We start from the raw sequence: 12985 nt of genomic DNA on the forward strand, positions 1-12985 counted from the left end.
TCTTCCCACTTGCATGGGAAGAAGGGAGTTTCCTTTTTTATTTTTGCTTCTGGAGCTTCTGTATGTGAGCAGTAAAGGTCATAGCTCAATTTCTCATTACAGATAGACAGCATGGAATTTGTTGTGTTACATGAGTTTGGTATTCACTGACTTTACTGAGAATTGTGTGGGTGAATTTACACCTATAATTTAAACTGGAATATTGAGCAAGCAGATGGTACAGACTATTCATCAAATATGTTTGCACTACTGCATGGTTGCCCTGAAATCTCAGTCTCTTGGGCAATACTGAATATTATTTCTTAGAAATTTTCCCCCCTCTGAAAGACTCTTTCCACAGTTTGTCACATAGCAGTGCAGAATATACAAAAATATCCCAAAAGTAACAAGCAGTGGCTTGCTGGCATTGCAGAACTCAATGCAATTCAGGGTTTGAATGCTGATGCAACTAAACATTACTTGTTCAAGTGTGGTTTAAATGTTGTTTTAAATGTGCAAAAAGGAAGCAAGGAAGTAGGTTCTAAACTGAAATGGCAGGTCAATATTCGTGCTGATATTTTTTGTAGCAAAGATTAAAAGAAAGTCCTTAGCAGAAAATGGCTAATGGGGTTCATTACTTCTAGTCATTTGGCTTTAAAGCATCATTAAAATAGCAGTGAGTAACAGCACAGTGAAAGCCAGAGTTGTGTGCAATGTGAGAATGCCAGACCAGCAGAATTTGCTACAAGTTTATGTGATCCTTTCCCAACTCTGATGCAGTCCATTTGCACGATTCTTTCACAAGCATTTCATGAGAGTAAAAAATATGCTCTGTGTCTTTGGAGGGTTTTGAATTTAAGAGCCCACAAAGATGTAACCTGTTCAGCTGGGTAGCTAACATCTCTAGTAACTGGTTAGAACAGGACAGGTGTTGTGTCCTGACAATCCAGCTTTTGTGAAACTTTCTTGATTAATATCTTCTGCAGCTTTTTTGATAGCAGAATAATGTATAGGTCTTTTTACTGGCTTCAGCTGTGAGAAGTCAAAAAAAAAGGAAATTAACATGATACTGCTTAATGACATTATTAATGAAGAGAAAATGAAGCTTCAATTCTGATTTTTCCTAAGAGAATAAGTTTCTTCTTGCATATTGACCTTAGCAAAAGTAGCTGTTAAATATGTCCTTTACTGGCATACAGCCTTTTTAACAAAATATTACACTTTCTGTACAAAGTCAATTTGTTCATTGGTGCAGATACCAGTAAGCACCATTCACTTAATTGCAGCTGTGATAGTTTGCTTGAGCTGAAGAACTGCTCCACCATTTGTAGTTTTAAAGAGATTTTTAAAGACTTAGAGGAAAGACCTTCACCATGTGAAGATTTTTGCCATGACCTTACGAGGGTCAGAAACCTCTGGGTACAGAAACCACACGCAAGCTTTGCTTGTCATCTTCTCTGGTTCAGCGTTGCCCCAGTGCAGAGCTGAGCTTTGCAGTCTAAATACATGCCTGCTGACTTTGAAAGGACAGAATTCAATACTTCTTGCTTTTGAAATAAGCTTTTTTAATTTTTTTCCCCCCAAACCAATCTATAATATTGAAGCACTCTAATGTATCTTGTTTTGGGCATATATTTGTGTATCTACTCATCTAGATTATTGTACAGAAAAATATCATTTTCAAACTGATGATTATTAAAGTGGCATGAGTATAAGTAAAGAATCCCATGTAATTTTTTAGTTTATTTTGTTTTGCTGGATAGGTAGTTTTTACACCAGTTCTAAGGTAACCAACACAAGAAATTTGGGTATTAAAGGGCTGTCCCCCAATTTTCAAACATACAGCTGATGGATTTCATGAGAGGGTTTTAAGTCTGACGTGTAACTTTATGATTAATGGTGATTAGTAATAATTTATCCTCCAAATGAAGCTGTGTGCCCCTGTGAATCCTCTGCATTTCAGACTTGCAGATGTAAGGCATGGAACTTGAGAAGTTAATCAGAGGACTGTTTTATGACCTTTCTTTTTTTAAAAATTAAATCTTTTTATACAAAGGAAGAGGTATGTCAATGTAAGCATACATATACAAATGAATGAACTTCTATGTTTGTCTACATTAGAAAATTGTGTGGACAGCAAGGAAAAAAAATCTCAATAATTTACTATTTACCAAAGTATTGCTCATGAGTGTTGCAAGAAAAATAGTGAAAATGGCTATAGTAAGATATAGTGAGTATATAACTTCTGTAGGATCTGTGAGAAAATAGTTCAACACCTTTTCACAATGCAAAGCAGTATTCCAAATATAGTCTCATACGCTTTATTCTATAAATTACCTACTTGATATTCTTCATATCTTTTTCTCTTTTCAGTAAAATATTTATGCATTCCAGACACTCTCAGTTTTGTCTTTGTTCACATTCACATAACATCAAAAAGGAGAAAAGGTCACCTGTAACATCTAAACATTTAATTAACACAAGCACAGTGAAGTGACTCCATACTTTGAAATCATGGTCAGTTCCCATAGGAATGGCCACACTGTCACCAGCACAGGGTTGCTCATCCCTGGAAGAGACGCAGATGGCAGAAAAGTGTGGGGTTTACAGCAATATTCCAGTTAGTTGGACAGTTTGGAGGAGACTGGGAAGTGGCATAACCAATTAATGTGCACTAGTGATAGGACTGTGCTCTTCCTGCCATTGCTGCTCACCCAGCAGTGATGTCTGTGCTGTGCTTTGTAACCTGTACTCACACCAGGAGACCCAGTCACTGTCCCACTGCAGCTGAGGCTGGCTGTGTTCTGGATGCACACTGCTGGAACAAGCACCTCTGAGCTGCAGGATTCCCCAGCCACCTTTCCTTGCTGTACATGCACCACAGGCCAGCTTGCACTTCCCTGTGTATATGTAACTCTTGCTGTATTGCAAGTCCTGTCGTTGCAGCTGCAATGCCAGATTTTTAGGATTATGTTTTTGAATGCAGAACATTTTTTATATCTATACTAAAGTCAGGGGGAAAAAAGAAGCCAACTATCCATTAATTTTCTAAGCATGCAGTGGTTATTCTCAAGTATCTAAAACTTTTTCCAGTGGCAAACTTAGTTTAGCAATTAGCACTGTGAAAAGATATCTTTGAAGGACACTGATAAATATTCGTGCATGGTTATGTTCAGAGCCCACAAAAGAGATGTACTTTTCAGAATTAACAAGTGTTGATGCAGACATAAATTCTAAGAGAACTGGAAGTTACACAGTGCTCATAATGTAAATGCTTAGCTTGCATGGAGCTAAATGTGAGGGGGAAATTTACAATGCATATGCTGCAATATTAAGCATGTATAAAAATTATTGGAATTACAGCTGTTGAGTGAAATTCAAATATTCTAACTTAAAAAGTCTAAAAGTTACTTGTGTAAATCTTGTCAAGTCACCTTAAACTCCTCACTTAATGGAAATAGGGAGATTTTTCTGTGCCTGTCTTGGGTAGTGGGAATTACCCTGTGAAAGATAGTTCCTTCTATCAACTATAGAGGAAGCATGCAAGGAACATATTAGACTCATATAGCCAACATTTTGATGCTTAAATGCATTGAAATGAATCTCACACAACTACACCGTTTGGAGAAAGATGAAATCTCAAATGCAAAGCATGGAATAATGCTGCAAACCTATGGTAGAAGATGTAGCACATAACCCTGCAGTGGAGATATTGTTTTCTCTGGGCCTGGATTGAAGACACTTGAGATGGTAGGTCATGTTCACACTCAAATGTTTATTGTTTCTTATCAGTAAAACAGTCTGACAACCATGAGTTCAGCAGCTTTTCGTTAGAAGGTACAAGATGGCTAACAATCTCTTGTTACAAGGTCTTTTAAGACTAAGCTATTCAATTAAGAACTGACACCCAGATGATTTTCCCTTTTAACCCAATAACTGATCCCAAAGAGCCTGCAATGCGGACTTTTCTACCCGATTACAGAGTGCCACCCAAACCCAAGAAGGAGAAGGAGGAAGCATGAAGAAGAAACCCAGGACAACACCCTGTGCCTTCCATCTTGCTTCCATCCGCAACATACTAAAAATCCCAAAACCTAAATTTCTCACCAAGTGGTACGCCTACTCTACTCTTTATTATCTATTTCATTTTTGTGGATTCTGGTCTATCTTAAAATCTAGGAAACTTTCTCCATGAATGAGGGTCAAAGTCAGTGCTCCCCTGGGGGTCAGGACACCCCAGAGCAGACAGAGAAATATTTCCAGTTCCCTGGGTTTCCACATGGAGATACATTTGCTTGTAACTGTGGTCAGTGAGGGCATTTTGTGATTTTCTTTGATCCTCTGAGTGATTCAGCCAGGGCACCTCCATCCAGGTGCTGGCAGAGAGAAGCACTGGGACAGCTCCCACTGTGGGCAGTGGGCACCTCCCTGAGGATGGGCCTGGGCACCTCTGACCTGCAGGATTCCCCATGGCTGGGCAGGGCAGGGCTGTGGGAACATCAGCTGGACATCAGCCTGACTGCAGGTGGGTGAGGCAGGGCTGATATGGGGTCCTGGCTGGGACAGGAAGGGCTGGAGGTGCCATCGGGGCACTGACGCTCATGTTGCTTCTCAATTGGCTCTATTTGCAACAGCTGTCATATTTTGCTTCCATTTTGCTATTTTATGCAGCGTTAAAGGCTTGGTTTAATTTTTCCTTTGCATTCTCTCTGAAGAACATAAGTCATACAGAGAGATAATTTAAAGAAAAAAGTAAAAAGCAGAAGCTAATTCTGTCTGAGAAAAAATATGTGAAGATTTGGGTAATTAAGTTGGTAGTAGTTAGAATCATAGTTTAATTACAAGTGTAGTTGAACGTGTGTGTTCAGACCAATTGAAATCAGGGTATTCATGATGTTAGGAGACATCAAACCATCCTTCCTAAATCTTGTTTCTTTATTCTTCTCTTGGAGATACATGTATTTCTATGAACAGATTAAAATATGTTTATGAAGAGAATATCGCAAAGTAAATTGCAAGTTTACAGTTACACAGTTCTGTAGCTTTAAACGCACCTTCCATTCATAAGTACAGCATTTGGAGTTAAATTATAAAGCAATATGGGAATCAAGTAACAACAAAATTATTCAAACAAGTAAACTGGTGTATGCTGGAATGTGTTGAAGCAAATAAAATGCATAATCTAATTTAAGTAATAAAACTTTAAGTAGAGGCGAAGAAATTACTTGTGACTTTATAAAGCTGCTGGTCCTTTGAACTGGGCATCATCCCTTCATTATTTTCCTGCTTAGACCTAGGCTTATTCCTAAAACATCAAATTAGTTTTATCTATCTGATTGCTTTGAGGTCAGTGGAACTTAGACAGAGTTAAATGTGGTATAAAAGTATTAAATATTTGCATCAGTTTTATATTTCTTATATCTTGATCTGCCTTCATAGTTAGCAAGAACCTGTAACAGTCACTGCAGCTGAGAACATACGAAACACATAGGTTTGAATGTGATCTGAAAGAGGCAACAAATAAGCCATTTAGCTGCCATTTTATCAGTCTGCAGGTGTCCTGAATCCTGAGTTTTGGCTTCTGGTTGAAGCAAGTTGTCCATGTTTTGCACTGTTTCCTTTCAATGCTCTTAGGTGTAATTATTATTGATTATTAATATTCCTGTTGTTTGGTTTCTGTCTGTGGAAATTTCATGAAGGCTTGTACTTTTCAAGTAATTATTGGGAAGAGGGAAGTGAAAATTTTTGGTAATTGTTGAGACCGTTAATGGATTCTTGAGGACAGAGGGCATAAAAACTAATCCTCAACGCATTCTATAGAAAACAGCAGACATCTGTAAAGCACAGTTTATTTATGTCATTTGCCATGTGCTAGTTTCACATCAGAGACTTAGAAAATACACTTTTCTCTAAATGTTTGGTGTGTACAGTTTCAGGTGCTGTGCTTATCTACTAATAATTTTCAAGGTTCCATGTGTGTTTTCATGTTCATTAATATGTTGTTGAATATATGGAGGAGTTTGTGGATGAGATAAAAAGTAGTTCTTAATCATTTTGAGCAGAGAGGGGTTTTTTTAAGTCTCTTCATGTTTTATTTGTGGGATGGTTATTTGCCATAAACTTTGTCTCTAGTCATAGTGCAGGAATTTAACATAATCCAAGACTTTTTCAAAACTCACAGATATTTGGTAAAAATAGGTTACACTGTTAGGACATGTTTTACGAAGGTCCACTTACAGAAAAGAAGAAATTAAAAATAGAAAAAGGAAACATCAGAAATATGCCCAGAAATATTTTAAAAGAAAAAAAATGGAAGATTTCTTCTTTTTTTCCTGAAATTATTGCTTCTGAAATGTGACAATCTGAGATGACTTCTTACAGACAGCAGACCGTTAAGACGTGTCAGTATAATTCAATATTGTATGCATTTGACATTTCTGAACTCATTGCTGGGAAGAATCATGCCAACAGTGACATAGGTTTTAAGCTCTCTCTCTTTGCTAGTAACGTCAGGATCTGTTGTATAATCAGCTAAGCAAGATCCAGTGAAAATCTGAACTATGAAAAGATTTAAAACTAGGTTGGGCAAGTCTCTGAAAAACAGACTGTACAAAATATTGCATTTGGAAGAGGATGCAGCAGTGCATGACTAGTAACACCTAAATATGCATGTTTTTCATAGAATCATAGAATAGTTTGAGTTGGAAGGGACATTCAAATGTTATCTAGTCCAGCTCCCCCTACAATAAGCGGCAACACCCTAAACTAGGTCAGAGCCCTGGCCAGCCTTACCTTGAATGGGGCAACCCACTCCAGTGTTTCACCACCTTCACCATGAAAGCACTTATTTCTTATCTGATCTAAATCAACCCTCCTGCAGTTTAAAACCATTGCCCCTTGTCCTTTCACCATAGACCATAGACCCTGCTAAATAGTTTGTCCCCATCTTTCTTATAAGCCCCCACCAAATTCTGGAAGCCTGCTATAATGGCTCCCCTAAGCCTTCTGTTTTCCAGGCTGAACAATTCCAGTTCTCTCATGTTTCCTAACAGGCAAGTGCTCCAGCCCTCTGATCCTGGGGACCTTGCTCTGGACTCACTCCAACACATCCACATCAAGAAGGATGTTCTGGGCACCCTAGAGCTGGATGCAGCACTGCAGGGGGGGGTCTCACCAGAGCAGAGCAGAGGGGCACAGTCCTCTCCTTCACCCTGCTGTCCACACTGCTTTGGATGCATCCCAGGACACGTTTGGTTTCTGGGCTGCAAGTTCTCCTCGTCAGCTCATGTCCAGCCTCTCACCCCCAGCACCCCAAGTTCTTCTTGGTAGGGCTGCTCTTAATCCATTCATACCCAGCTTGTATGGAAAAAAGAGAGGATGCATGTAAGGAGTGCATAAAGGGCAGATTATATCATTTATGTGTGAGGGCAGAATAGGATGGATTTCTGGGGGGGAAAAGCGTACTCGGGAAATATGATTTCTAGCAGAATGAAGACGTTCTTTCTAGGGAAGAAAAAGGAAACCTTTCGATTTTGAGGCATTTAGTGAATAGTAAATTGGAAAGAATAGGAGGGAAGAAAGAAAAACTTGATTGAAATAGAATCTATAAGGACTCCAAAAGGTAGAATCAGTTTAGTTGGTGTTCTAAAGCTAACATCTGTCAAAGATTAACAGGCAGCATTACATGAAATCATAATTATCCTCTACACTTAGAAATTCCTATGGCAGTATGCAATCAACGCAGATATTTTCAGGGAAAATCATGTGCAAGAAAATATATTGCTAATTGTGTAAGAACTTGAGGCTAAGATAGAGGAACCATGTTTTATACAATAAGTTTTGATTTGAAACGAGAAGACAACAGTTCTGGACTACAATTTAGGGCTCAGGTCAAGGAGTTAGTGAGACAGAGTTGGATGGAGACGTAAATCCCAGTGAGAATACAAGAAAGTGCTGCATAGCAATGATTCTGTGGTAGGAGTACAAAGAACAATTAAGTGCATTGAGAAAGAATAAACAGCATGGAGAAAATGAGAAAAGAAATTTAAAATGATACACAGGTTGTGGTTCTAGAAGTTGAGGAGAATAAAATCTGATTAAGAAATAATCACTTAGAGCTAAAACACATGTTCAAATATGTGAATATTGAAAATACATGTTCAAATATGTGAATACCCAATATACATGAGGAAGAGCTGGGTGAAAAGAAGCCTGTAAGAATATCATAGGTTTCATTAAATGGGAAGAAATGCTAATATTTAGTAAGAGACAATTCATTAATAGGCAATTCTTACTATATGCTTAAACCTGGACCAACTTCAAACGTTGTCTTACCTTTGTAAGGGTTTGCTGATGAAGTTGTGTACACGATGCATTCTTCACCTTTTCCTCCTTGGAATGAAGATAAAACATTTACCAGTAAAAGGTTGACTTGAGTAACATTTAAATCAGTTCCCTAAGTGGAAAAATTATGCAAATACAAAACTTTTAGTGGTGTAATTGTGTCTATTGTTCATTTTTTGCCTTTTTAGTTACGTTGCTTTCAAGTGTAGTCTTTTCCTTCTGCATCCCTAAAGACAGCTATGCCAACAGAAAGTGAATGTAGGCCATTCTCATTGGCCTTGAGTAAAACCATGGTGTTGGTGGAGACTTTCTGATAGTTATGTCCAAATTCATTTGTATTCTTTTAATGGCAGTCATTAAGAGTGAAAGATGGGTATTTGTAGTAGCGTCAGCAGAAAACCAGGTTGACTAAGACCATGGTTCCTCCCATTTTCTGAGAGGAACTATGCTCTTAATTCCTTTTAAGGAATTTTCTCTGCTCACGAAGAGATGCTTCAATTTATGGTAAAAAGAGTAAAGCCCACATAGCTATCACAGTCTGCTCTTTCATCCCTTGTCAGGAATTAGTCTGGTAGTGTACAAAATTCATTTACAAAAGTAGTGTACAGCAGCCTTGGACTTCATCACCAGGAAGGGAACCATAGTCTGAACAGGTGACTAAAGTATATAGCAGCTACCAAGATATATTCTTTCTTACTGGCTGGTACAGATGTAGAAGTTTGTAGTACTTGAAAATTAATCTCATTGGAAAATTCTGGTAAATCATTCCTCTGCCTGTGTTCTTGGTTTGTGTGTTAACACCAGAGGGTAACAGCCACATATATGTGAAATGGGTTATACTTGTGACAGCCAAAATTAAAGCAATCTGTGGGGCCTATTAAATCCTTCAGGGAATCAGGGAAATCATGTATTATTCTTAGAAATGAGTCCAAACCCGTTGTGTGAATCAGAATTCAGCTTTGGGCAGCTCCAATGTTTTGATGTGAGATCCTCTTTTAACAGGCTTTTTGGCTTATACAAAGGGTTGGCGGTATCTGGCAGACAGTGCTGCCCTTTTCATCTTGCTTTTGTTTGTAGTCCTTTGGGGAAAGGGCTAAAATATTTGGAATATAACCTTTCTAAGTGTTCTTGGTAGCATGCTCAGAAACGTGGAAGGATTATTTGATAGATGGTTTTCAGTATTCTGGTGCCTGCAGAGCCATGGCTAATCTTTCTAATCTTCTTTATCTAAAGTAATCTGTATATTCTATCATCTCTGCATCTATGTGTCTTATGCTGAAACTGCACTGACAGGAAGCTCTAAAATACCTATTTTTGTTTCTTTCCAACAGCTGGCTGTCCAGATTCCTTGATTAAAGAACTTCATCACTTCAGGATTCTGGGAGAAGAACAGGTGAGTTAGCATCTCAAAGGCAGCGACTTAATGTCATGAAAGATAGACGCTAATGAGACAGTTTCATCTCTCTCCAGGGAAACAGAGTGTATCTCATGACCCCCAAAGACCTGAAATGTGGGGGAAAAAAACACACTGGAGTTATATGTGAGAGTTGGGGTTTTTTCATTCTATCCATCAGCCTTGACAGGTTATTAATTGGTACATCTGCTACCTGCCACAGTTATTCAGCTTTTGAACAGCAGTAAACAGACTCTCTAAAGAAGCAGACAGACAAACAATCTGACTACAGGACTGGTGCTTACAGCTACTCGTGATATTATCCATCCCTTTGTGTGTCCTTTTTTCTCTTTTAAAAGAGTGTTTCTCGTAATAATAGCTGTGATTTGCACTCAAGAAACTATTTCTTAAGGTAGAGGGACCTTAGGAAAGCATAAATGCAACATTCACAAGGAGGTCAGTTACTGTTTTGTCAATAATGAAATTAACATACAGAGGTATTGAGAAATGGCCTTAAATTTTGAGAGAAAAGTTGAATTTTCATACACTCAATTCTTCTGAAACTCAAGTTGTCTTTTCCTCTGAAGTATCCCTCCTAAGGCAGTGCTTACAAAGCCTGACTGCATCACACAGAGCTGCAGGTGTTAGGGAACGAGGGGCTGAAAGCCCAGCATTAGTTTGGTGTACATGATACTGTCCACGTCTTTTAATGAACCTGGCACCAAGGGATTTGCACAAGGTTGTATGAGGGCTGTGGCAAAGGTAGGAGCAACTCCTGAGATGTTAATTCAAAGTCTTGTTTCATAATTTTTTAATTAGATTGTATTGTCAAAAACACTCTGTTGCTTCTTCTTTCCGTGTCACTCTCCCTTTCTTTATTACAATTGTGGCTGCTGTTGCAATTACTAGACGTGCAATTTTCCTCCACCAGCCCCCCACTTCAGCTGTTATAGAGAGTCACGAGTCATGTTTCTCAGGGACTCAGGTTTTCCTTAGCAAGAGATACTAGAAGCAGGAATCTGAGATTGAGGACTTAGGAAGAGGAAATAAAAGAAGCTACGGTCAGGATTGATGGGGTCAAGAGGCTGATTAGAGCTATCTGACAAACGGAGAGCAGAGTGAGATGAAGCTTAGGTAGAATGAAGAGATGGGGTAGTTTCATTGAAGGGGTTGGGAGTAGAAACCAGAATGATAAGGGTCTGACAAGGAGCATGGACCAAAGGCTGGAAGGGAAAGACCAAATACAGAAGCTTGGTAAATAAAAGAAGATCTGCCCTTAAGCTGTGTGAAGAGGTAAAGCTAAGCAGTCTAGGAAGAATTGGACAAAAGGAGAAATTTGAAGGAAGAGTAAGGAATGGCTAAACCAGAAGGCTACAAGTATGAGAGAGAGGACTGAATCAGACAGACATGACAGCTCCCCTGGAAAAGCCCTAGAATGGAGCTGTGGACCTTAGCCTGACTAATGATCTCTGACAGAGCAATATTTAACTGATGGACTTTCTTTGCAAAGAGTGATCACTGTCATGAGGCTTGAATTATTCCATTATAAGGATTGTTGCAAATATATTCTGTCCCTACGAAAGCACTGTTATCATGAGTCTACTGAAGTAGCTTTTGTTTGAAGTTAGCACACACTTTGATAGTCAGAAAATAAATTGGTGCAAAAACAAGAGGAAAAAAACTAAAATACATCTAAATGAAGAAAGGAAGGAATTACAGGCAAAGTCCTTATTCATATGACTATTTATTTCTTATATTTACTCAGATATTTGCTTTTTAAAAATATCTAAGATGTTTCTTTTTCTGTTATCATGCATACTAGATAGAAAAAATTCATTAAAAATTATAAGACTGTTTTATTCAGACTCCTTACAATTTCAGTATTTTAAACCATCTTATATATTCTTCCATTCCAAGCAATAGCCAAAGAAAAACAGGGACATGTTCCTGCTTCATATCCAATCTTGATTTATTTTTAAAGTGCTTATGTATTTAAGGCCAGATTATAAAAGCAGAATGGACTATTGTGATAATCTGTTCTGATCTACTTTAGAATACACATTACATGACTTTTTTGGATTAATTCTTGTTTAAACTGCAGTATATTGCCTAGAAAAGCATCTATTCTTTGTTTACAAACCACTTGCAGACTTTAGATCCTATTATACTTCTCAGAACTGAAAGACAAAATATTCCCAGCCTCTTTCCATTCCACCACTCCACTCCACCAGCACCAGCATGTTTCCTGTGTTGCATATCTCCCATTCCTCAGAGTTCAAGCAAAAAAACCCTGGTGTCCCTCTTTTCTTCATTGAGCATTTGTTTCCTGTAAATAAAAATATAAATAAACTGACCAGATAAATCCTCCTATAAATGTAAATACTTACCATATGTAACATTTGTTGATGTCATTAGCAAAGAAAGGTTTTGAGGGGCTTTCAGGATCAAACCTCTTGAAAACATGTGTCTGCCTAACTATCTGAAATATCTTTATATAAATGTAAGCATTAATGAAAAACTAATTCTGATAAATAGAAGTGTGAAGAGTTGATAATTAGTATTTTCTTAAAGGAGTTATATAATAATAAGGCTCTTGTTCAAGTAATCAAACTTTTTGGTAGTCTCCTGGACATGTAAAATTTCCATGTCTTCTATTCTGTTAGAAACATACGTTATGGGAAATTTATTCTAGGTGGAAAGTCTATCTTTTAAGGTTTATCCAGTGGGAATAAGACAGTTTTTAAAGAGGGAATCAGTTTTGGACTTTATGGAAAAGTGCAATCATAGTCTGCATGCTGAAATAGAAGAGTAAAAGCTTCCCTGATACATGATGTGTGTGGTGGATACCTAACCTACCACATAAAACCAGCTTCCAGAGCTGAAAATTGGCTTAAAATGCAACACAAATACAGCCACAGATTGCTGCCATTTAAGATGGTGCCAGAGAGTCTGACCCAGGAAGAGTCTCCAGAAGCAGCTTTGTGTGATTTCTTTTGGACCCCCTTGTCACAGACTCTCCCAGTCCACTAAGGTCTGTCCAAGACAGAAAACAGTCTCCTGCACATGGAGACCCAGGTGAAGGGTGAAGCCTGAAGCTTTCTGAGCCCAAAGCTCTGCTGAGCTTTCTCTTGCAATTTGCATTCATTTTTCATAATCCATCTATTTCCCCTAGTTTAATGGGTGCAGCCCAATCTCCTGGCTAACTCCTCCATTTCTTAAGTATTTGAGATATAGACAGGACTGAATTGAAGGATTTAGTAAGTGGGGAGC

The 12985-nt window shown here is 38.2% G+C and overlaps 1 protein-coding gene across 1 annotated transcript in view; it reads left to right on the plus strand.

Annotated features, from left to right (window-relative positions):
- PRKN (parkin RBR E3 ubiquitin protein ligase) overlaps positions 1–12985 on the plus strand; it is a 687026-nt gene that overhangs the window by 555898 nt on the left and 118143 nt on the right. The window contains exon 8 of the mRNA XM_039718871.1: positions 9654–9715. Within this exon, the coding sequence (XP_039574805.1) occupies positions 9654–9715 (62 nt within the window). The remainder of the gene's footprint in view (positions 1–9653; positions 9716–12985) is intronic.

This window comes from Passer montanus, unplaced genomic scaffold (assembly GCF_014805655.1).
Source record: "Passer montanus isolate IOZ18808 unplaced genomic scaffold, ASM1480565v1 scaffold40, whole genome shotgun sequence".
Lineage (NCBI taxonomy): Eukaryota > Metazoa > Chordata > Aves > Passeriformes > Passeridae > Passer > Passer montanus.